General features: G+C 44.0%; 1 protein-coding gene across 2 annotated transcripts in view; it reads right to left on the bottom strand.

Annotated features, from left to right (window-relative positions):
* Window positions 1-24,784, bottom strand: part of ORMDL1 (ORMDL sphingolipid biosynthesis regulator 1) — a 77,792-nt gene that overhangs the window by 44,218 nt on the left and 8,790 nt on the right. For both annotated transcript variants that reach the window (XM_069733865.1, XM_069733864.1), the window contains exon 2: window positions 19,489-19,669. In XM_069733865.1, the coding sequence (XP_069589966.1) occupies window positions 19,489-19,662 (174 nt within the window). In that variant the 5' untranslated portion in view covers window positions 19,663-19,669. The remainder of the gene's footprint in view (window positions 1-19,488; window positions 19,670-24,784) is intronic.

The following is a 24,784-nucleotide window of genomic DNA, read 5'->3' as shown; positions in this document are numbered from 1 at the left end:
CATTAACCTTTGTGCAGAATTATATGGGGCGTATTTTGTATGGAGCATCTTATGGGGCCTCATCATGAACTGTATGCAGCATTATATGGGGCTCCTGATTCAATATGGATATTCAAAAACTTAACCTACTGATGTCTCAATTAATTTTACTTTTATTGGTATCTTATTTTTATTTTGGAAATTCACCGGTAGCTGCTGCATTTCCCACCCTGGGCGTATACTCGAGTCAATAAGTTTTCCCATCTTTTTGTGGCAAAATCAGGGGCCTCGGCTTATACTATATACGGTATACCAAGTATATACGGTATGTTTTTTTCATTAGGTTTTATTGGATGCAAAAAATTTACATTTTTCCCTAAACTCCAGTATATTTCTAAAGCTGTAGCAAAATGGTTTAAGGACAGCAAAGTGAAGGAGTGGTCATCCTAAAGCCCTGCCCTATAACCAATAAAAAAAAAATAAAAATGTATAGGCAGAAACAGAAAAGCATGCACAATCAAAACCTACAAACCTGACTCAGTTACACCAATTTTATCAAGAGAAATGGGTCAAAATTCCAGTAACTTACTGTGAAAAACTTGTGGATGGCTAGCTGAAAAATGTACCGTATATACTCGAGTATAGGCCGAGATTTTCAGCCCACTTTTTTGGGCTGAAAATCCCCCTCTCGGCTTATACTCGAGTCATACCCAGGGGTCGGCAGGGGAGGGGGAGCTGTCTAATTATACTCACCTGCTCCTGGCGCGGTCCCTGCTTCCCCGGCGCTGCAGCTTCTTCCTATAGTGAGCGGTCACACGGTACCGCTCATTATAGTAATGACTATGCGGCTCCACCTCCCATAGGGCGCCGGGGAACAGACGTGCAGTGACGGCGCCAGGAACAGGTGAGTATGATGGGGGCAGTGCGCGATATTCACCTGCTCCTCGTTCCACTGTCGGCGCTGCTGTGTCTTCCGCAGTGACGCTCAGGTCAGAGGGCGCGGTGACGCGATTAGTGCACGCCGCCCTCTTCCTGAACGTCGGTGCAGAGGATGAGGAAGACACAGCGGCGGTCGGCGGTGAAACGCGGAGCAGGTGACTATAGCAAGTGTCGGGGGCCGGAAAGGTGAGTATGTAATTTTTTTAATCGCAGCAACAGCATATGGGGCAAATATCTGTATAGGGCATCTGTATGTGGCCATGTGCAGCATGATTTGGGGGCAAATATCTGTATGGAGCATCTTATGGGGCCATAATCCACATTTGTGGAGCATTATACAGGGCAAATATCTGTATGGAGCATCTTATGGGGCAAATATCTGTATGGAGCATCTTATGGGGCCATGTGCAGCATTAAATGGGGCAATTATCTGTATGGAGCATCTTATTGGGCCATAATCCACATTTGTGGAGAATTATACGGGGCAAATGTCTGTATGGAGCATCTTATGGGGCCATAACCAGCATTTGTGCAGCATTATATGGGGCAAATTTTAATATGAAGAATCTTATGGGGCCCATCAAACTGTATGGGGCGTATTTTGTATGGAGCATCTTATGGAGCCCATCAAACTGTATGGGGCGTATTTTGTATGGAGCATCTTATGGAGCCCATCATAAACTGTATGGAGCATTATATGGGGCTCCTGATTCAATATGGATATTCAAAAACAGTTAAACTAAAGAAGTCTAAATTAATGTTCCTTTTATTGGTACCTATTTTTATTTTTGAAATTTACCAGTAGCTGCTGCATTTTCCACCCTAGGCTTACACTCGAGTCATTAAGTTTTCCCAGTTTTTTTGTGGTAAAATTAGGGGGGGGGGGTCAGCTTATACTCGAGTATATACGGTAATACCTAGAAATCCCTATTCATAAAGTGATTAAAAAAAAGGTTTACTCCGTTTTGTATTAATTGTTTATTTGCACACAATTTTTTAGAGACATTTAGAAACATACAATCTGCACACAAGAGATTAAAATACATAAAATAAATCAAAGAGGAGCAATCAAATTACAGACATGTTCTAACACACAAGTAAGAATGTTTTGTGTTTTGTGTTATGAACACGAAAACAGCAATTGAGAAACTTATGACCGGGTATAAGGAGTAAACACTATGACCCCAATGTATCTAAGTGTTTTCACCAGAAATCTGTCATAAACACTGATGAGTTGCAAAAGTTTTGCGACTTTTGGCATCTTCACACCAGATAAACCCAGGTCTGCCAAAATGGACATAGCTGGGGCAGGATGGGGGCATTAAGCCATAGCTCATCTAATTTATGGCAAGCTGCAGCATACCTTACAACAGATAACTTACTCCAGTCTCTGACTGAAGTAAGATTAGTGGTGAAGCACATGCCACGTTTCAGAGGAGCCTGATTTATTATGAGAAATATGGGTCATTCCATGTCAAGTTAACCAATGATTTTTACAACTATATTTTTAATTCTTTTGAAATTTTGTTATTTGGTAATAGTGTGTCAGAGAATGCAAAATGTGATGAAAAAAAGATTCTAGATTTTTTTTTTTTTATTGATTTTCAAAGTTCGGAAAAAGTGCGAATTTCGGTCTTGCCTGCCTTTATATTTCTCCCCATAACTCAGGCTAGAAAAAAAGATAGAGAAATAAAATAAACATCATTCTACTCAGAACTGTACAGGCTTTCACCAGATATGTCACAAGAGTATCTTTGATAATTTACCTATGCAAACGCAAGCGCAAAACTTTAAAACGCATTTCCAAAAAAAAACGTTTCCGTAATTTAAAAATTTCAAAAACTGCACATGTGCCTGCTATGCTCCTATCCACATCTGTACCAAAATACAAGTTGGGATCATATTTAAAAAAAATAAAAAAATTAAACTATAAGGCTACTTTCACACTAGCGTCGGAATCTCCCCGTCGCAATGCGTCGGGAAGAGATTCCGACGCTAGCGTTTAGCGCATTGCACAATGGGTGCAGCGGATGCATTTTTCCGGCGCATCCGCTGCCCCATTGTAAGGTGCGGGGAGGTGGGGGCGGAGTTCCGGCAGCGCATGCGCGGTGGGAAAAAGCGGTCCGTCAGGAGAAAAAAACGTTACATGTAGGGTTTTTTTCTCCAGACGGTCCGCAGAAGCACGACGCATCTGTCGCAAGACGGATGCGTAGTGTGGCAATCCGTCGCAAATGCGTCGTCAATAGAAGTCTATGGGGAAAAAACGCATCCTGCAAGCACTTTTGCAGGATGCGTTTTTTCTGCAAAACGACGCATTGTGACGGATTTAAAAAAACGCTAGTGTGAAAGTAGCCTTACTGTGCCAATTTGAAAATCTCGCATTCAGATCTGTTCAGCCTGTGGTCTAACAGTGTGGGGTCTGTATTTACCAAATAATCCATGATTGCTAGATATTACTGTATTATTTTATTATGTTACAGCTTAGAAGCAGAAGAGGACAGAGGAGAAGCTTTATTAGGGCTGAGAATGACCAGGGGTAGACGGTGACTGCAGAGCAGATGAACGGCCAGGAGCTCGAGCCTCCAGAGGCCGTATTCACACCAAATCTTATCACCCAGGAAACTCCTCAAATGGAGGGAGAAAAATATTCTTAACATCCAGTTCATGTATTGTACAAACCAGGACTACGAAGAGGAGGAGTTTGTGAAAACCTCGGTTACAGGAAGCAGAACCCATCACAAGGACTCAGCAATACCGGACTGTCATCCCATGTAGTGAAACAGAAATAAAAACAAGGGTTTTTTCATTCAGCAAAGAGGGTGACATCCATGACGTGGTAGAAGGCGGCACAAGATCAGCAATGGATGGCATAACTGGTGATGTGACCTGTGAATACGATTGGCACTGGTGGCGGCTACTGGACTCTCCAAAGATTGTGAAAATGAAGCAGTAGAAGTGACTTTTCTGCACTTTCTGGTCCAGCGCCGTCCTTTGTGTATCCAAGAAAACCAGACATTGTAAAAGTTAACAAAAATCAGATATTGACTCAGGTGGAGCCGAGCACCATGACAGGCCGCACATACTCTGAGACAGAAGGAAGCGGCCATTGCTAGTGAGCGCTGACATTTCACCCTCTAGAAGGGACACAGATGATAAAAGGCCAGTGTAAAAACCTACTATAAAACGAGGATTTAACTACTGGACTATTCTTCTTAAACACTTCATAAATGACATGTCTAGTGATATAATGGAAAAAAAAATTGTTCCATGTATAAATAGGTGGTAAAAATATTGGTTCTTTTAATCTGGTCTATATACATAATTGTCTAAGGGTCACTTCCGTCTGTCTGTCCTTCTGTCAGGGTTATTCATTCGCTGATTGGTCTCAGCAGCTGCCTGTCATGGCGAAGCCACAGTCCGATCAGTCCCTCCCCTACTCCCCTGCACTCACTGCCCGGCGCCCGCTCCATAATCCCCTCCACTCACCGCTCACACAGGGTTAATGGCAGCGGTAACTGCCCGCGGTGTAACGCATTCAGTTACCGCTGCCATTAACCCTGTGTGTCCCCAACTATTTACTATTGATGCTGCCTATGCAGCATCAATAGTAAAAATATGTCATGTTAAAAATAATTTTAAAAAAACCAAACCTGCTATACTCACCCTCCGCCGCCTTTCTTGCTCCTCGCCACGCTCCCGGGACCGCTCCATTGCAAGCACCAGCTTCCGGTCCCAGGGCTGGTGTGCGACAAGGACCTGCCCTGACGTCACGGTCATGTGACCGCGACGTCATCACAGGTCCTGCTCACACCAGCCCTGGGACCGGAAGCTGACGCTTGCAATGGAGCGGTCCCGGGAGCGTGGCGAGGAGCAAGAAAGGCGGCGGATGGTAAGTATAGCAGGACTTCAATGGGCCTTCGGAAGGTGAGTATATGTTTTTTTTTTTTAAGTCTCTATACAACGTGGCTCTGTGCTGGCCAATATACTACATGACTGGGCAATATACTACGTGGCTGGGCAATATACTACGTGGCTGGGCAATATACTATGTCAAGGGTGTCAAACTGCTTTCCTCGAGGGCTGCAAACAGGTCATGTTTTCAGGATTTCCTTGTACTGCACAGGTGATAATTTAATCACCTACACAAATAATGAGTTTGCTGCTATGTAACAGAGCCGATCGTGCTGCGCCTGCTTCTAGCCTCCATGGAGGCTATTGAAGCATGGCAAAAGTAAAAAAAAAAAAAAGTTAAAAAAAATGTGAAAAAAATAAAAAAAATAAAAGTTTAAATCACCCCCCTTTCGCCCCAATCAAAATAAATCAATTAAAAAAAAAAAAAAAAAAAAAAAAAAATCAAATCTACACATATTTGGTATCGCCGCGTTCAGAATCGCCCGATCTATCAATTAAAAAAAGCATTAACCTGATCGCTAAACGGCGTAGCGAGAAAAAATTTGAAACGCCAGAATTACGTTTTTTTGGTCGCCGCGACATTACATTAAAATGCAATAACGGGTGATCAAAAGAACGTATCTGCACCAAAATGCTATCATTAAAAACGTCATCTCGGCACGCAAAAAATAAGCCCTCCACCGACCCCAGATCACGAAAAATGGAGACGCTACGAGTATCGGAAAATTGGCGCAATTTTTTTTTTTTTAAGCAAAGTTTGGAATTTTTTTTCACCACTTAGACACCTAACATGACTAGGTTATTTTTTACCTATGAACTCGTACTGACCTGGAGAATCATAATGGCAGGTCAGTTTTAGCATTTAGTGAACCTAGCAAAAAAGCCAAACAAAAAACAAGTGTGGGACTGCACTTTTTTTGCAATTTCACCGCACTTGGAATTTTTTTTTCCAGTTTTCTAGTACACGACATGCTAAAACCAATGATGTCGTTCAAAAGTACAACTTGTCCCGCAAAAAACAAGCCCTCACATGGCCAAATTGACGGAAAAATAAAAAAAAATTATGGCTCTGGGAAGGAGGGGAGTGAAAAACGAACACGGAAAAATGAAAAATCCCAACGTCATAAAGGGGTTAATGCTAGCCCAAGATATGTTAAAAAAAATGTAAAGACATACCAGGCCAAAATCAGCACTTTCAAAACTTTAAAAAATCTGTAAAAAATTAACTTTTCATTTGTAATTAACTAAAGTTGTACTTCATAAAAACAAAAAAAAAAAATCTAAAGACGTCAGGTTTAAAAAATATTCATATTTGGATCACTTGATATGGAATGACCCATATGCCCCTTTACGAATCAGCAGTGTCTGACTTCAAATTGCCCCCTCATTAAAACTGGTGTGAACATCGACAGTCTTGATGACACCGGACCATTGACTTTTATTATTCGCTTCAGGCATTAAGGGTATGTGCACACGCTGCGGATTTTGCTGCGGATCCGCAGCGTTTCCGCAGCAGTTTCCCATGCATTTACAGTACCATGTAAAGCAATGGGAAATGAAATCCGCAGTGCATATGCTGCAGAAAAAACCACGCGGAAACGCAGCGGTTTATTTCCCGCAGTATGTCAATTCTTTGTACGGATTCCGCTGCGGGTTTGCACCTGCTTCAATAGAAATCTGCAGGTGAAAACCCGCAGAGGAAACCGCAAAAGAAACCGCGGTAAATCCGCAGCGGTTTTTCACTGCGGATTTAGCAAATCCGCTGCGGAAAATTACGCAATGGAAACGTGTGTGCACTTAGCCTAACAATTCTCAACCCAACTGTAACTGATAGGAAAATAGGCTTACAAAAATTAAATGGAAATGGGTAAACAAAAATCCTTCTGATAAGTGTTCTAAAAAAAAATTAAATAAAAAAAAATAAAATTCACAAAACTGCTCCAATTAGGGATGAAAACTATCTACCGTATATACTCAAGTATAAGCCGACCCGAGTATAAGCCGACCCCCCTAATTTTGCCACAAAAACGAATGACTCGAGAATAAGCCCTAGTATGGGAAATGCAGCAGCTACTAGTAAATTTCAAAAATAAAAATAGATACCAATAAAAGTAAAATTAATTGAGACATCAGTAGGTTACGTGTTTTTGAATATCCATATTGAATCAGGAGCCCCATATAATGCTCCATACAGTTTATGATGGGCTCCATAAGATGCTCCATATTAAAATATGCCCCATATAATGCTGCACAAATGCTGATTATGACCCCATAAAATGCTCCATACAGACATTTGCCCCATACAATGCTGCATAAATGTTGATTATGGACCCATAAGATGCTCCATACAGACATTTGCCCCATATAATGCTCCACAAATGCTGATTATGGCCCCATAAGATGCTCCATAGAGATATTTGCCCCATATAATGCTGCACATGGCCCCATAAGATACTCCATACAGATATTTGCCCCATAGGCTGTTGCTCAGATTTAAAAAACAAAAAACAAAACAAGATCACATACTCACCTCTCAGGCCCCCGGCACTTGCTATATTCACCGGTCCACTTTCCGACAGCCGCTGCTGTTTCTTCCCCATCCTCTGCACTGACGTTCAGGCAGAGGGTGGCGCACATACTAATCGCGTCACCGCGGCCTCTGACCTGAGCCTTAGTGAGACACAGCGGGGGCCATCGGTGGAACGGGGAGCAGGTGAATATCGCGCACTGCGTTATACTCGCCTGCTCCTGGCGCGGCGCAGTCCCGCCACTATGTCCCGAATATGCAGCTCCACCATAGGGGTGGAGCCGCATATTCATTACTGTAATGAGCGGTACCATGTAACCGCTCAAAACAGGAAGGACATGCCAGCACCTGGAGAACCAGGGATGTGCATGGAACGGGCCAGGAGCAGGTGAGTATTATTACACAGCTGCCCCTCCCCCTCCCCTGTCGACCCCTGGGTATGACTCGACGAGAAGCCGAGAGGGGCAATTTCAGCCTAAAAAAAATGGGCTGAAATTCTCGGCTTATACTCGAGCATATACGGTATCTATATGAACACATACTTGCACAGACCCTCCCAAAAAAGGAATAGAAAAATACATTATATTAGACATAACAGATGTCCGTACAACCAAAGTAATTACTGTAAATATAAGCAAAATATGTAAAGATAGTGTGAATCCAGTGTCAAATAACTATATAAACTTTTTCCTTCAGATATGGAATTAAAAAATGTATATTTAATATTTATAAAGGTGGAACAAAAAAAGAAAACGGGAAAATATGGTGGTAGGTATAATGAATAATAACCCATAAAATGTGGGATTAGAAAGACTCAAATGATACACAATATAGTGGTTACTGTTAGAAGGCAATAATATTGTATGATGGATGCAAGCCACGGATATATAGTGACAAAGAGGGAAGGGTTACTGACCCAAATTCATGCAAAAATAATTATTTTGTCTATAAAATAGTTTATATTGTGTGAAAGTGTCAAAACATAAAAAAAATATAAACTGCCTTATCAATTTTACCACACGGAACATAACATGGTGGCACCGTGGATGCCGTCTGACCTGTGATCCGGCGGTTTCCGTCTTTTTAAGATTGCATAAAAGTGCCATTGGCCACAGTTTTGTGCCCTTCTCAAAAAGAAGGACACCGCTGAACAAAGGCCAGACGCAGTTCAAACTAACTCTGCTGCCTCATTATAGTGAATGGATGCCTCGGTGATACATCAGAATCACGTCACTCAGAGATTTAGATGGAAGCCCCAAAGTAAGTGGTCAGAGTAGAGCGACAAATAAATGTGATCCCAAATGTTATGTAAAATGTTCCCTATAAAAGCTTCAACTCAATCCAAAAAAAAAGCAAGTCCTCACTTAGGTCTGTCATCTGTTAAGAGAAATATAAGGGGCTTCCTGGTAGTACAAAGGCTCTGGAAAAGTGAAATGGCTCCTCACCCTACAAAAGAAATTCAGCAAATTCTGCGCTCCCAAATCCAAATGCACCCTCCTGAGTAGAGTTGAGTGAATTTTTCAAAATTCGGTTCCAATAATGATCGGCGGCAAATATTGTTTTTGCAATATTCGCCGAACATCATTGGATTCAATGCAAGTTGAAATGAACCAGTATGTTTGGAACCGATCAAACAAAAATTCAGCACAAATCGGGTACCAATATAGCACAAATGTGTCAAATTAAGATTCTGCGAACGATTCTGAACATATTCGTTCAACTCTACTTCTGAACCCCACAGTGTACCTAAACCAAATATAGCATCCAAGTTTGGCATTGCTGAAGCAATGAGAGCCCGCCTAACTTACGGGTGCGTGTCTGCAACAGCACGGGCTGGGCATAACGTATTGGTCACTGCAACGTACTGGTCACTAAAGCGTGCTGGTCACTACAACGGCAGTTTGCAATTTACACTCGCCTACATTCATTGCTGCTTGTTTCTGGACAATACCCATGGAGTCAAAATAGTCACTACACCTGCAGACTATACCCCTTTGGGAATTTATTTCCAAAATGGGGCCACTGGAGAGGAGATTCTGCTCTCCTAGCAATTAAGAGCTCTGTATATCGAGACCAAAAACGGTGCTTTGAAAATCTGCGCTCCAGGAGTCAAATAGAGCTCTGTTACTCCCGAGTCACTCCTTACGGCCAAGTAGTACTGTACAGCCACAAATGGGGTATTGCCACGTTCAACAGAAATTGTGGGACAAATTAATTAAGGTGCCATTTTTACCCACTTATTGTAAAGTCTAGGGCTAAAACAAAATTTTGGTGGTAAAAATTTACTTATTTTTTCTTCACTTCCCAATGGTATAACATTCTGTGGTGTCAATATTATCACTGCACCCCTAGATGAACTCATTGAGTGGTGTAGTTTGTAAAATGGGGTCACTTATCGGGGGTTCTGCTGTTCTGGCACCTCATGGGCTCTCCCAGTGGGTCATGGCACCTGCAAATCATAACAGAAACTCTGGCCCTTCTTGCCTTCTGAGCTTTGCACTGTACCTGAAAAATATTTCCTGATTACATGTAGGGTATTGGCACACTCAGTTAAAAATGGACCTCTGTTGTCAAAAAACAATCTCTATTAGCCTTAGAAAAATTAAAAACTTGGGGCTCAAACAACATTTTAGTGATAAAAATGTAATTTATTTTTTCTTCACTGCTCAAAAGCATAAAATTCTGTGTAACACCTGTGGTGTTAAAGGGAATCTGTCTCCCCAAAATTCGCTTATAAGCTAAGGCCACCAGCATCAGAAGCTTTTCTACAGCATTCTGTAATGCTGTAGATAAGCCCCTGATATATCCTGAAAGATAAGAAATACAAGTTAATTATACTCCCCCAGGGGCGGTCCCGCTGCGGTCCGGTCCGATGGGCGTCGCAGTCCGGGTCCAGTGCCTCACATCTTCATACGATGACATCCTCTTCTTTGCTTCCTGCCGCGGCTCCTGTGCAGGCATACCTTTTCTGCCCTGTTGAGGGCAGAGCAAAGTACTGCAGTGCGCAGGCGCTGGGCCTCTCTGACCTTTCCCGGCGCCTGCACACTGCAGTACTTTGCTACACCTGCGCAGGAGCCGAGGCAGGAAGAAAAGAAAAGGACGTCATCGTATGAAGATGGGAGGTGCTGGAACCAGACCGCGATGCCCATCAGACTGGGCCGCACCGGGACCGCCCCTGGGTGAGTATAATCTGACTTGTTTTTCTTATCTTTCAGGTTACATCGGGGGCTTATTTACAGCATTACAGAAGGTGAATTTTGGGGTGACATTCCCTTTAATATGATCACTGCACCCCTAGATGAATTCATTGGGGAGGGTAGTTTGTAAAATAAGTTCACATATAGGGGGTTTCTGTTCTGGCACCTCAGGGGCTCTGCCAACGTGACATGGCACCATCAAACCATTCTGGGAAAATTTGGGGTCAAAATAACATTTTTGTGGGGAAAATGTGATTTTTTTTTTTTTTTTATTTTCACGGCTCAACGGTATAACTTTCTGTGAAGCATCTGGGAGTTCAAGGTGCTCACCACACATCTAAATACATTCCTTAAGGGATCTAGTTTCCAAAATGGAGCTACTTGTGGGCGATTTTCCATGTTTTGACACATCAGAAGCTCTCAAAACACGACATGGTGTCTGCCAATTGTTCCAGCAAATTTTGCATTCAAAAAGTCAAATGACGCTCCTTCCCTTCCAAGCTCTGTCGTGTGGTCAAACAGTGTTTTTTCCCTCATATGGAGTATTGGCATGCTCAAGAGAAATTACACAACAAATTTCGGGCTCCATTTTTTTTTTTACTGTTACCCTTGTCAAAATTTAATTTTTTTTTTTTTATCTTAAGTAAAATTTTTGTTAAAAAAAGTTAAACGTTCATTTCTTTTTCCACATTCCAAAAATTCCTGTGAATCACCTGAAAGGTTAATAAACTTCTTGAATGTGGTTTTTAGAATGGTGTCACTTGTGGATATCTTCTATCATAACGACCCCTCAAAGTGACTTCAAATGTGAGGTTGTTACCCCTCCCAAAAAAAAGTAAAAAAATATATGGAGTTGTGAAAATGGAGAAATCGCTGTTTAACTTTTAACCCTTATAACTTCCTAAAAATTTTTTAAAAATTGCTTCCGAAATTGTGCTGATGTAAAGTACACATGTGGGAAATGTTACTTAAGTATTTTGTGTGACATATCTCTGATTTAAGGGCATGAAAATTCAAATTTGGAAAATTGCGAAATTTTCAAAATTGTCGCCAAATTTCCATTTCTTCCTGGAAAACACAGGGACTGATGCGGATTCTGTGGTCAAACTTATGAAATTCATCCTCACCCACAATTACTTTGAATTTGACAACAAGATCTAACTACAGGAGACTGGCACAGCAATGAGAAGTAAAATTGCTCCACAGTATGCAAATATTTTCATGGACAAGCTTGAAAGTGACTTTTTTTCCTCATGTCCCATCAGGCCTTTGGCCTACCACCGCTACATTGATGACATTTTAATCATCTGGACGGAGTCTGAGCAACAGCTAAAGACGTTCCATGAACAGTTTAATCAATTTTATCCCACCATCAACTTGACACTCAACTACTCCTGTACTGAAATTAACTTTTTTGACACCATCATTAGGCTGCAGAACAATAAAATAGAGACATCTCTGTATCACAAGCCAATCGACTGTCCAACATACCTTAAATGGGACAGTTTCCATCCAAAACACATAAAAAAACTCCATTGTCTACAGCCAAGCCATCAGATACAATCGTATATGTTCCAACCCAATGGATAGGGATGAACACCTTGGTCGCCTCAGAAAGACCTTTTTGAACCAGGGCTACCATCCAAGAACAATTGAAAACCAGATTACAAGAGCCACCAGAATATCAAAGAATCACCTGCTACATTACAAAGCTAAAGAAGAAAATAACCGGGTATCTCTAGTAGTTACCTACAATCCAAATCTGGAGGTACTAAGGGGAGCTGCACAGAAATTACAACCTTTACTACAAAAAGATGTCGGCTTACAATCCATTTTCCCAGACCCTCCACCAGGGCTGTGGAGTCGGTAAGCCACAGTTGCGACTCCGACTCCTGGATTTGATCAGGTTCCGGCTCAGATTGCGGCTCCTTCATAAATGGCCAATTCGTAACAATTTACTGTTATCAAATATTAACATCGTGCTTATTCAGTTTCTCACCATCATATAAGTAATCAGACCACTTAGAGCAAAAACTATATTTATTAGAATACAATTAGAATATAGCAAATAACTTTTATAAACTTTTCTAAACTTTTATAAGTAAATATGCAATAAACACCATTATGCAGTTAAGAAGAAATCTATAAATTTGTCCTCAGAAAAAGTATTGCCTCTGTCAGATCCTCCTTCATGGATGCCCTCAAATCTGATCTAATTATTTTGAGGGCAGAGAACAACCTCTCTACACTAACTTGGTTTGGTGGCAAAGCAGTAACCACTCGGGCAACATCTCTGACAATGTCCGGATACAGAGGAATCGCTTGTTGCACTGTTATTTTTGATGAACGGTCAAATTTCTCAATTTCTTTTAGTGCACATGAAAAATTCTGCTGAAATGTACTGACTGTGTTCTTTGATGGGGATGACTCTTCTATGTGGGAACGCTTTGCACGGTCCTTGTGATCCAAATATTTTTCGAAATTAAATTCTTCATCAGTTGATGAGGGTGATGATGTGGCAGGATGACATCTTGTTCCTCCTGACTGTTCTGCAACCCTTTCATCCTTACTGCTATTTCAAACAGAGCTTCTTTTCCTTTAGTTAGCTGTTGATCATCTAGAAGAATCCGATGCATTGGGTCTACATAAACAGCTGCCAAAAGAATGTTATTTTGTAATAGTAGCTCCTCTCTCCGTTTCATTGATGTAGCAATGCCACTTGCAATTAACCCTCCTCTTTGGGACAGGCGAAACATCAGGTTCTTCCACTCCTTTAAAGGGAACCTGTCACCCCGAAAATCGCAGGTGAGGTAAGCCCACCGGCATCAGGGACTTATCTACAGCATTCTGTAATGCTGTAGATAAGCCCCCGATGTTACCTGAAAGAGGAGAAAAAGACATTAGATTATACTCACCCAGGGGCGGTCCCACTGCTGGTCCGGTCGGATGGGTGTCTCTGGTCCGCTGCGGCACCTCCCATCTTAATTCCAAGACGTCCTCTTCTGATCTTCAGCCACGGCTCCGTTGTACTTTGTCTGCCCTGTTGAGGGCAGAGCAAAGTACTGCAGTGCACAGGCGCCGGGCCTCTCTGACCTTTCCGGCGCCTGCGCACTGCAGTACTTTGCTCTGCCCTCAACAGGGCAGACAAAGTACGCCTGCGCTGAAGCTGAAGATCAGAAGAGGTAGTCTTGGAATGAAGATGGGAGGCGACGCAGCGGACAAGAGACACCCATCCGACCGGACCAGCAGCGGGACCGCCCCTGGGTGAGTATAATCTAACGTCTTTTTCTCCTCTTTCAGGTAACATCGGGGGCTTATCTACAGCATTACAGAATGCTGTAGACAAGCCCCTAATGCCGGTGGGCTTACCTCACCCGCGATTTTCGGGGTGACAGGTTCCCTTTAAGAAAATACCTGTAGTTAAGTCCTCTGCTTGTAATTTTTTAGTCACTGTAAATGGGTGCTCTAGCAATTTTTCCAGCTCAGTCACCTGATTCCACTGACTTTCATTTAGCGTCAGTTGAGGGTTAGTCATGTCTACAAGAAAGGTTTTCAGTTCAACCAAGCGCTGAATCATTAAGTACTGCCCCATTGTGCTTGATCAATAATTGCCCCTTTTCCAGCACGTCTCTTCAAAATTGAGTCAACTTTAGGGGTTCTGGCAACAGTAGCCAATTTTCTCACCTTGCCAATCAGTGCAGCAGCATGTCCTTCTTGCAGACTGTCTCTTATAGCCAGCTGTAGCGTATGCACAACACAGCGCATGTGATGAATGAAAGAACGTATTGACAGTTTCAACAAGATCATCTAAACCATCATGTTGCTGTTCATCTGAAGCAACTTCAGTATGCTCCTCAGTTACAATACTGTGTTCCTCTATTTCAAACATTTCTGTGTCTGTGGACCCAGAATGTTCTTCTAGCTGCTGGTCACCATCATTACTCTCATTCATTAGCTTAATAGTACTTATATTTGAAGCATTGTCAGTTACGACAGAAAGAACTTGCTCTTTTTTAAGTTCATAGTCTTTCAGAACCTTTTCCACCAAGACCTGGAGAAACTCACTGGTGTGATGAGCTTTGGCCAATGTCTTGGTAACTATTTCATTTTTGTCACAATCAACTCGGACATTGATGGCAAAATAGTTCATTCTGATGTGCAGGCATCCATTTTAAGAAACAGAAAGTGTCCCTTGAGAGTTTTTTTTAGTTCTTCCTTTTGTTTAAAAGCTTCTTCGATTACTAATTTTCTAATACTCTCTCTCCAGAGAAACACCAAGCTTGCGGGCCATTTCCCCATTCAGACACATAAAAGCTGGTCGTGAAAATAATGAAATAGGCACACTATCCTTTACAACAAGCTCTATGATCTGTTTTTTAAATGTATCTACGGTCATTGTCACAGTAACTTTGTCACTGACAAAATATCTTGCAACTGATGGCTGCAAAGTTCTCTGCTCCTTTGTTTGGCTGGAAGAGCTGGGCACTAGTTCATTGGTTTGGATGCCGTCTCTCTCATCCACTGCTTTCAGTACTTCTGGATGAAAGCGCTGTAAATGTCTCTTTAGATTAGAAGCTCTGGTAGGAGAATTTTAATCTTTGCCTGAATATGCACTGATCTTGGCTTCACAGCATGTTTTTATCTGGATCATTTGTCATACACTGACAGACAATGTTTTCCATCTTGAGTGATGGTGAAATTATCAAATACAGCTGATTTAATGTGACACTTCTTTGACATTCTCAGGTTTTTAATTCTGCATTCACAATCCAAATGACAATTGTTTTTCCTAAAAACAATTGTACAAAATTATTGCCAGGTTGTACAACTGATATAGTGGTCAGTAATACTGTTATTCCTCATGTACTCACAGTTAACTGATGCAAAGTTTGTTGAAAGGATAATACTTCTTAAGGCCCCTTCACATTAAGCGACGCTGCAGCGATACCGACAACGATCCGGATCGCTGCAGAATCGCTGTTTGGTCGCTGGAGAGCTGTCACACAGACAGCTCTCCAGCGACCAACGATCCCGAAGTCCCCGGGTAACCAGGGTAAACATCGGGTTACTAAGCGCACGGCCGCGCTTAGTAACCCGATGTTTACCCTGGTTACCAGCGTAAAAGTAAAAAAAAAAACAAACACTACATACTTACCTACCGCTGTCTGTCCCCGGCGCTCTGCTTCTCTGCACTCCTCCTGCACTGACTGAGCACAGCGGCCAGAAAGCAAAGCTGCTTTCCGGCTGACCGACGCTCACAGCCAGTACAGGAGGAGTGCAGAGAAGCTAAGCGCCGGGGACAGACAGCAGTAGGTAAATATGTACTGTTTGTTTTTTTTTACTTTTACGCTGGTAACCAGGGTAAACATCGGGTTACTAAGCAGGGGCCTGATCGTTGGTCGCTGTCACACATAACGATTTCCTTAACGATATCGTTGCTACGTCACAAAAAGCAACGATATCGTTAACGATATCGTTATGTGTGAAGGTACCTTTACAGTCTTCCTCTTCTGAGTAGCAGCTGTGAGATGCTTGGAAGACGCACACCAAACATCTAGTCTAGAGGAGGAGCTTTACTACTAAGAATTTGCAACACATTTTCACTTTCAGTTTCATACATTGTAAGTAGGGGGGTTAGGGCAGCATGAGGTTAACCAAGTGTAAAATTAGATAAGGGCAGTGGAGAACAGTGACACACAAGAAGTAAGAAATGTCTTTATCTCCAGCGGAAAAAAACGCATCATGTGCACAAAACATGCGGAATTCATTCTAAATGATGGGATGCTTATTGTATGCGTTTTTATAGCGTTTTTATCAGGAAAAACCGCAACGTGTGCACACAGCCTTAGTCTATGCCTGATGAAGTTGCCTGAGTAGTCTTGAAAGCTTGCAATTTGTTACCATCCTTTCAGTTAGCCATTAAAAAGGTATCAACCACTGAGGACTCAATTCTAAATTTTTTTTAGGCCACAACAGTCACTCTAGACTAGACCTCCCCTATCTCAAATGATCTGTTGAGATAGCAAAACTGGCTGCTCCATAGATCAAGGGTGTCAAACTGCATTCCTCGAGGGACTCAGACCATGCGTGTTTTCAAGATTTCCTTTGCATTACACAAGGTGCTGGAATCATTCTGTGCAGGTGATTAAATTATCACCTGTGCAATACAAGGAAATCCTGAAAACATGACCTGTTTGCCGCCCTCGAGGAATGGAGTTTGACACCCCTGCCATAGATGGTTTTCTTTGGTCAAGCCATTCTCCAGTGTATGGAGTACTTTGGGTCTGGTGGAGACTTAAATGACCAGCTCTGAAAAAGAGGAGTTGTACTTGGTGGATGTTCAGGAATTCATCTTGCCCTTTCTATGAGCCAGACAATGATTGGCATAAGAATCTGCCTCCAAAGCATATTTTAAATAAAGGGATCATTACCAACGTGAGACATATAATGACTGACAGTCTGCTGTCCTGAGCTACATGTCTCACACTGGTAATGCCCCCAATTATCTTAACAATCTCTGGAGTCAGATTCAAGTCTGGCCCATAGATCTTAACAGCCCAGTTACATATTAAGAAAAACATGAATTTCTCTAGAATATCAAGGTATCATTTTATTCAACTTTCTATGGCCTGCATGCTCATATAGACGGCTGAAGAGAGGTGATTCTGCTGACGGATTCCCTTTAACATACATGTACCAAACACAGCATAATGTTTAAAGGAAAAAGCACCCAGTAAGAAATGTGTAAGGCTGTGTGCACACGTTGCAGATTTTTCGCTATAAAAACGCGAAAAAAAACGCATACATTATGCATCCTATCATTTAGAATGCATTCCGCAGTTTTTGTGCACATGATGCGTTTTTTCCGTGAAAAAAAACACATCGCGGTAAAAAACGCAGCATGATCATTAATTTTGCGGATTTCCAACTATTTCATTGCCTTGGGAAATTTCTGGAAAAATCCGCAAAAAAAACACATGCGGATTTCTTGCAGAAAATGTTCTGTTTTGCTCAGGAAATTTCTGCAAGAAATCCTGAACGTGTGCACATAGCCTAACTAATGAGTTACAATGCATATTCATTAGGCATTGATTAAAAGGGGTTGTCCACTAATGGACAACCTATTTTTAAATGCTAATGTTTTCTAGATACAATAGAAACAGTCCCCTCTTAGATCTTCTCTGTTCCAGCAATGTCAGTGCTGTCTCTCCAGGCCGGCGGTAATGTGACATCATAATGTTAAGTGTCAGTTTTAGCCAATCAGTGGTTGAGCATTGGCTACAGTCTTTATACTTTCTTCAGATGTAACGGTTACAACATCTGCTGAATGGCTGTAAAGCTCATGTGTACTAAGGATGTCACCGCCAGGTGAAATGGCGCCGATATCACCCATCTGGGAGCCATGTATATGTAAAAATGCACCCAATTTATTAAGCTTGCCAATGCTGATGGATACATTAACTTTTTGGCAATGAGCTGCGTACTTTAGACCCATTATAATATACAGTCATTAGCTGTATAATGTGGAACTACTGAGGGGGCATATTCAGTTTGGGGTACAACAATTGGCAATTAAAAGGAATCTGTCACTCCCTTGGACATTTGTAACCTATTAATATGGGCATACATGCTATAGAATGGTTAAATTAGTCATGCCTGTATGCCCATATCTGCGGTCTTGTTGTGGAGAAATCGTCTTTTGTTTATGATAATGAGCCATTAAGTGAGGAGAGCACCATATCACTGCCCATGCCGGAGGTCACTGGAGAAGAGGCAGCAGTTAACTTAAAGGGGCGGAAACATCAAGAGCAATTGCAACATTGCAGGGCGCAGAATTCCAGGGCCACCACTACATGTCACAGGGCACTGTGATGCTGATAGGATGGTGCTGGTACACTAATGAAGACCGGAGGAAGGGATTTCTTCCAGACAAGAAATGCCCAAGAGCCTGGAAGAACTCATTACCATAAACGAATAAAAGGGGATTTCTCCACAAGACAGCAGATATGGGCATACAGAAATGACTATTTTAACCATTGCATGACCTGTATGACCATATTAATAGGTTACTTACGCCCAAGGGGGTGACAGTCAGATTCCCTTTAAATCTTTATTTACTACTAGCTATTGAACCCGTTCTATGCCCGGGTGGCGAGCATCTATATTGGTATATGGTCTCCATCCTGTCATGTGCTGCTCCATCCTGCGTCCCCATCCTGTCATGAGCTGCTGCCATCCTGTGCCCCCGTTCTGTCATGTGATGCTCCCATCCTGCGCCCCCGTTCTGTCATGTGCTGCTACCATCCTGCGCCACCATTGTATTATATGCCCCCCATAAGATGCTCCATTATATATGCCCCATACTCACCTGTCTATCCCGTTCCAGCGCTGCGCGCCGCCATCTTCCGGCTCCTCTGGCTGTGACTGTTCAGTCAGAGGGCGGCGCCGGCGCGCATTAAGCGCGTCATCGCGCCCTCTGAACTGGGAACGTCACAGCAGAGGAGCCGGGAGACGGAGCCGCACGCAGCGCTGGAACGGGGGACAGGTGAATATACTTACCCTCCTGGCGGTCCCTGACTCTCCGGTGGAGATCGTGGTGTGCGTTCAGTGTTTACGCATACCGCGATCTCCTGGGAGCGTCACTCTATGAGGCCCAGACTGCGCTGGCGCTTGCGCAGTCTAAAGAGGCTTCGGACAGAGTGACGCTCCCAGCGTTATATTATATATAGATACTGAACAATGATGATGATTACTGCTAAGTCTCATCTTGGGTTCCAAGTTTTAACATAATTTCTCAGGCTTCTTTGTGCACATGCCATGGTTATTTTTTGGGAGTTTGTAATGTGTCTTACTTGTGTCTGCACACGACACACGGAAGATCTCGGACTGAGAATTTTAAGAGAAATGGTCCAAACAAACGTATCAAGAACTCACCAAGTTGTGAATGACATTAGTCAAAGTCCAAGCAACGGGCACACTAAAGAAAGGAATGCTGAGGAGGACGATGTGTAGCATACCGACTCCCAGGGCGTACGTCAGCCACATTCCACGACTATTCATTACCCTCGTATTTGGGTTCACCTCACTGTGCGCTACACCCACATTCATTTTTGCTCTGTAAAAAAGGGGAGTCAAAAGAAAATTGGTAAATGTTCATGTTTTGTTATATAAGCACAATCATGCTATAACTGTGAAGATTTAGATTACTCAAATGTTCAAAAAGGATTAGTCCTCTTTTTCTCAGAAGAGGCAATTTGCATATTTAATTTCCCAGAGGAGCATTGCATGGCAAATAAGCCTCCTTACCTTGACAAGCCAGCTGGTATGTCCCTCTCCATAAGGGGAAACGTTACCCCTTAGACCCCAGTCCAGAGCCTCTCACCTAGCCAAATTAGTTCTCATGCTTCGCACTGACGAGGGCCAACAGCCCGAAACACCGTGTCTGTGAATTGAGATACTGATTTGGCTTTTATCCTAAGTCATATTGCACGACTCGTTAAAGAGTTGATTGTGACTTGTAGGATCACTACTTCCAACAGGTGGCGCTATAGAGTTAAGTCCTCTTTTTCTCAGAAGAGGCAATTTGCATATAAAAAGGATTATAGAGCCATTTTGACAGTTTTAAAGGGAACCTGTCACCCCGAAAATCCCGGGTGAGGTAAGCCCACCGGCATCAGGGGCTTATCTACAGCATTCTGTAATGCTGTAGATAAGCCCCCGATGTAACCTTAAAAAGGGAGAAAAAGACGTTAGATTATACTCACCCAGGGGCGGTCCCGCTGCTGGTCCGGTCGGATGGGTGTCTCTTGTCCGCTGCGGCGCCTCCTATCTTCTTTCCATGACGTCCTCTTCTGATCTTCAGCCACGGCTCCGGAGCAGGCGTACTTTGCTCTGCCCTGTTGAGGGCAGAGGATAGTACTGCAGTACGGAAAGGTCATAGGCCCGACGCCTGCGCACTGCAGTACTTTGTCTGCCCTCAACAGGGCAGAGCAAAGTACGCCTGCGCCGGAGCCGTGGCTGAAGATCAGAAGAGGACGTCATGGAAAGAAGATAGAAGGCGCCGCAGCGGACCGGAGACGCCCATCTGACCTGACCAGCAGCGGGACCGCCCCTGGGTGAGTATAAAATAACGTCTTTTTCTCCTTTTTCAGGTAACATCGGGGGCTTATCTACAGCATTACAGAATGCTGTAGATAAGCCCCTGATGCCGGTGGGCTTACCTCACCCACGATTTTCGGGGTGACAGGTGCCCTTTAAGTACTCCAATCTCATCAGATCTAGGGCCCATTTCATAATGCATGCAGTTTGTGTTCTGAAATCTGATTACAGATCACCTTTGATTTCTGTATAGAAAGCATTTTGTTCTCTTTATAAGGCCGGGTTCAGATGTGCGTTTTTCATGGTCCATATACAGATTGCAATGCACGAACTGACTTCAGGTCTCCAGACCCAAATGTACAGCCTCAAAGGACACAAGTGAGGCTGTAAGCAGAGCTGGAGACGCAACCCCTCCCCCCCCCCACCCCGAGCTGCGTTGGAGACGCCCCACAGGATCTGGGGAGGGGGCAGTAAAGCACAATTTCTTTTCTTAACTGCGTCTGGGGCCAAGAGCTTTCTGAATTCTGGTGAATTCCTGTAGAATCTCATGAGACCAGGGCATGCCACAGCTGCGATACCACTGAAGTAGAGTGGGCCCTGTTCTTGAGACAACTGCAGGCCTCACAGGCGAGATCGACAGACATTTATGGCATACTAGATGGTGGCCCGATTCTAACGCATCGGGTATTCTAGAATATGCATGTCCACGTAGTATATTGCCCAGCCACGTAGTATATTGCCCAGCCACGTAATATATTGCCCAGTTACCGTATATACTCGAGCATAAGCCGAGATTTTCAGCCCAAAATTTTGGGCTGAAAGTGCCCCTCTCGGCTTATACTCGAGTCACGGTGGGCGGCAGGGTCGGCGGGTGAGGGGGAGAGGGCGCTGAGGCATACTTACCTAGTCCCGGCGATCCTGGCGCTCCCCCTGCCCGTCACACGGTCTTCGGTGCTGCAGCTCTTCTCCTCTTCAGCGGTCACGTGGGACCGCTCATTAGAGAAATGAATACGCGGCTCCACCTCCCATAGGGGTGGAGCCGCATATTCATTTCTCTAATCAGCGGAGCCGGTGACCGCTGATAGAGGAAGAGGCTGCGGCACCGAAGACCGTGTGACAGGCAGAGGGAGCGGGACGCCGGGAGCAGGTAAGAATGTAATATTCACCTGTCCGCGTTCCACACGCCGGGTGCCGCTCCGTCTTCCCGGCGCCGCTCCATCTTCCCGGCGTCGCTCCACTCTGACTGTTCAGGTCAGAGGGCGCGATGACGCATATAGTGTGTGCGGCGCCCTCTGCCTGATCAGTCAGAGCGGAGAGACGCCGGGACCGGACGCCGGGAGCTGCAAGCAAGAGAGGTGAGTATGGCTTTTTATTATTTTTTATTGCAGCAGCAGCAATGGCAGAGCTTTCTATGGCACAGCTGTGGGGCAATACTGAACGGTGCAGAGTACTATATGGCACAGCTATGGGGCAATACTGAACGGTGCAGAGTACTATATGGCACAGCTATGGGGCAATACTGAACGGCGCAGAGCACTATATGGCAGCTATGGGGCAATAATGAACGGTGCAGAGCACTGTATGGCACATCTATGGGGCAATACGGAATAGCGCAGAGCACTATATGGCTCAGCTTTATATGGCACATCTATGGGGCAATAATGAACAGTATGGAGCATTATATGTGGCACAGCTTTATATGGAGCATCTTATGGGGCAATAATGAACGGTATGGAGCATCTATTTTTATTTTTGAAATTCACCGGTAGCTGCTGCATTTCCTACCCTAGGCTTATACTCAAGTCAATAAGTTTTCCCAGTTTTTTGTGGCAAAATTAGGGGGGGTCGGCTTATACTCGGGTCGGCTTATACTCGAGTATATACGGTATGTAGTATATTGCCCAGCGACGTAGTATATTGCCCAGTCACATAGTATACAGCACAGAGCCACGTAGTATATTGCCCAGCCACGTAATATATTGCCCAGTGACGTAGCATACAGCACAGAGCCACGTAGTATATTGCACAGTAACGTAGTATACAGCCCAGAGCCACGTAGTATACAGCACAGACACGTAGTATATTGCCCAGCCACGTATGTAACAGGTTAAAAAATAAAAAGAAACATATACTCACCAGCCGAGGGCCCGTTGTAGTTCCGGCGCTTGTGTATGGTGCACCCGGCAGCTTCCGGTCACAGGATTGGTATGAGCGCAGGACCTGTGATGACGTCGCGGTCACATGACCGTGACGTCATGGAAGGTCCTTCTCGCATAGCATCTTTGGAACCAGAACCTGCCGCTTGCAGTGCCGAGGAGAGGGCGCGATGGCGGAGGGTGAGAATAAGGTTTTTTTATTATTATTTTTAACATTAGATCGTTTTACTCTTGATGCTGCATACGCAGCATCAATAGTAAAAAGTTGGTCACACAGGGTTAATAGCTGCGTAACCGGAGTGCGTTACACCGCGGTCTGGTAACGCTGGCATTAACCCTGTGTGAGGGCTGACTGGAGGGGAGTATGGGGCGGGCACTGAGTGACTGCAGGGAGGAAAGAGCGGCCATATTGCCGCCGTCGCTGATTGGTCGTGGGCGTTTTGCCACGACCAATCAGCGACTTAGATTCCATGACGGACAGAGGCTGCGACCAATGAATATCCGTGACAGACAGAAGGAGACAGACAGACGGAAGTGACCCATAGACAATTATATAGTAGATTCTGTAGATCGAGATAGTTCTATAGTTAGAATGAGAATGTAAAGACTTGAAGAGTAAAGGTACCGTTACACTAAACGACTTACCAACGATCACGACCAGCGATATGACCTGGCCGTGATTGTTGGTAAGTCGTTGTGTGGTCGCTGGGGAGCTGTCACACAGACAGCTTTCTCCAGTGACCAATGATCCGGGGAAAGACTTCGGCATCGTTGAAACTGTCTTCAACGATGCCGAAGTCCCCGGGTAACCAGGGTAAACATCGGGTTACTAAGCGAAGGGCCGCGCTTAGTAACCCGATATTTACCCTGGTTACCATTGTAAAAGTTAAAAAAAAAAAAAAAAAACACTACATACTTACATTCCGATGTCTGTCACGTCCCCCGCCGTCAGCTTCCCGCACTGACACTGTCAGCGCCGGCCGTAAAGCATAGCACAGCGGTGACGTCACCGCTATGCTCTGCTTTACGGCCAGCGGCGGTGACAGTCAGTGCAGGGAAGCTGACGGCAGGGGACGTGACAGACATCGGAATGTACCGTATATACTCGAGTATAAGCCGACCCGAGTATAAGCCGACCCCCTAATTTTGCCACAAAAAACTGGGAAAACTTATTGACTCGAGTATAAGCCTAGGGTAGGAAATGCAGCAGCTACTGGTAAATTTCAAAAATAAAAATAGATGCTCTGTACCGTTCATTATTGCCCCATAAGATGCTCCATATAAAGCTGTGCCATATATAATGCTCCATACTGTTCATTATTGCCCCATAGATGTGCCATAGAAAGCTCTGCCATATAGTGCTCTGCACCGTTCATTATTGCCCCATAGCTGCCATAAAGTGCTGTGTGCCGTTCAGTACTGCCCCATAGCTGCCATATAGTGCTGTGTGCCGTTCAGTACTGCCCCATAGCTGCCATATACTGCTGTGTGCCGTTCAGTACTGCCCCATAGCTGCCATATACTGCTGTGTGCCGTTCAGTACTGCCCCTGTTGTGAATTCTGTGGTCAAGCTCCCTCCTGTGGTCATGAGTGGTACTTCGGCTGGTTCTGTCTATGAGCTTCCTCTGGTGGATGCGAGTGGGGCTGCGGCTTCTGAGTTTCCTTCCTCAGGTGACGAGGTTAAGTCGTTAGGTGCTGCTCTATTTAACTCCACCTAGTTCTTTGTTCCTGGCCTCCAGTCAATGTTCCAGTATTGGTCTTGCTCTCTCCTGGATCGTTCTTGTGGCCTGTCTGCCCTGCATAAGCTAAGTTTTGCTTGTGTTACTTTACTTTTGTTTGCTATATTTTCTGTCCAGCTTGCTATATTGGTTTTTCTTGCTTGCTGGAAGCTCTGAGACGCAGAGGGAGCACCTCCGTACCGTTAGTCGGTGCGAAGGGTCTTTTTGCCCCCTCTGCGTGGTTGTTTGTAGGTTTTT

The sequence above is a fragment of the Ranitomeya imitator genome, chromosome 7 (genome assembly GCF_032444005.1).
Source record: "Ranitomeya imitator isolate aRanImi1 chromosome 7, aRanImi1.pri, whole genome shotgun sequence".
Lineage (NCBI taxonomy): Eukaryota > Metazoa > Chordata > Amphibia > Anura > Dendrobatidae > Ranitomeya > Ranitomeya imitator.
The sequence above is the reverse complement of the archived record's forward strand: the minus strand, read 5'-3'. Positions and strand labels throughout refer to the sequence as shown.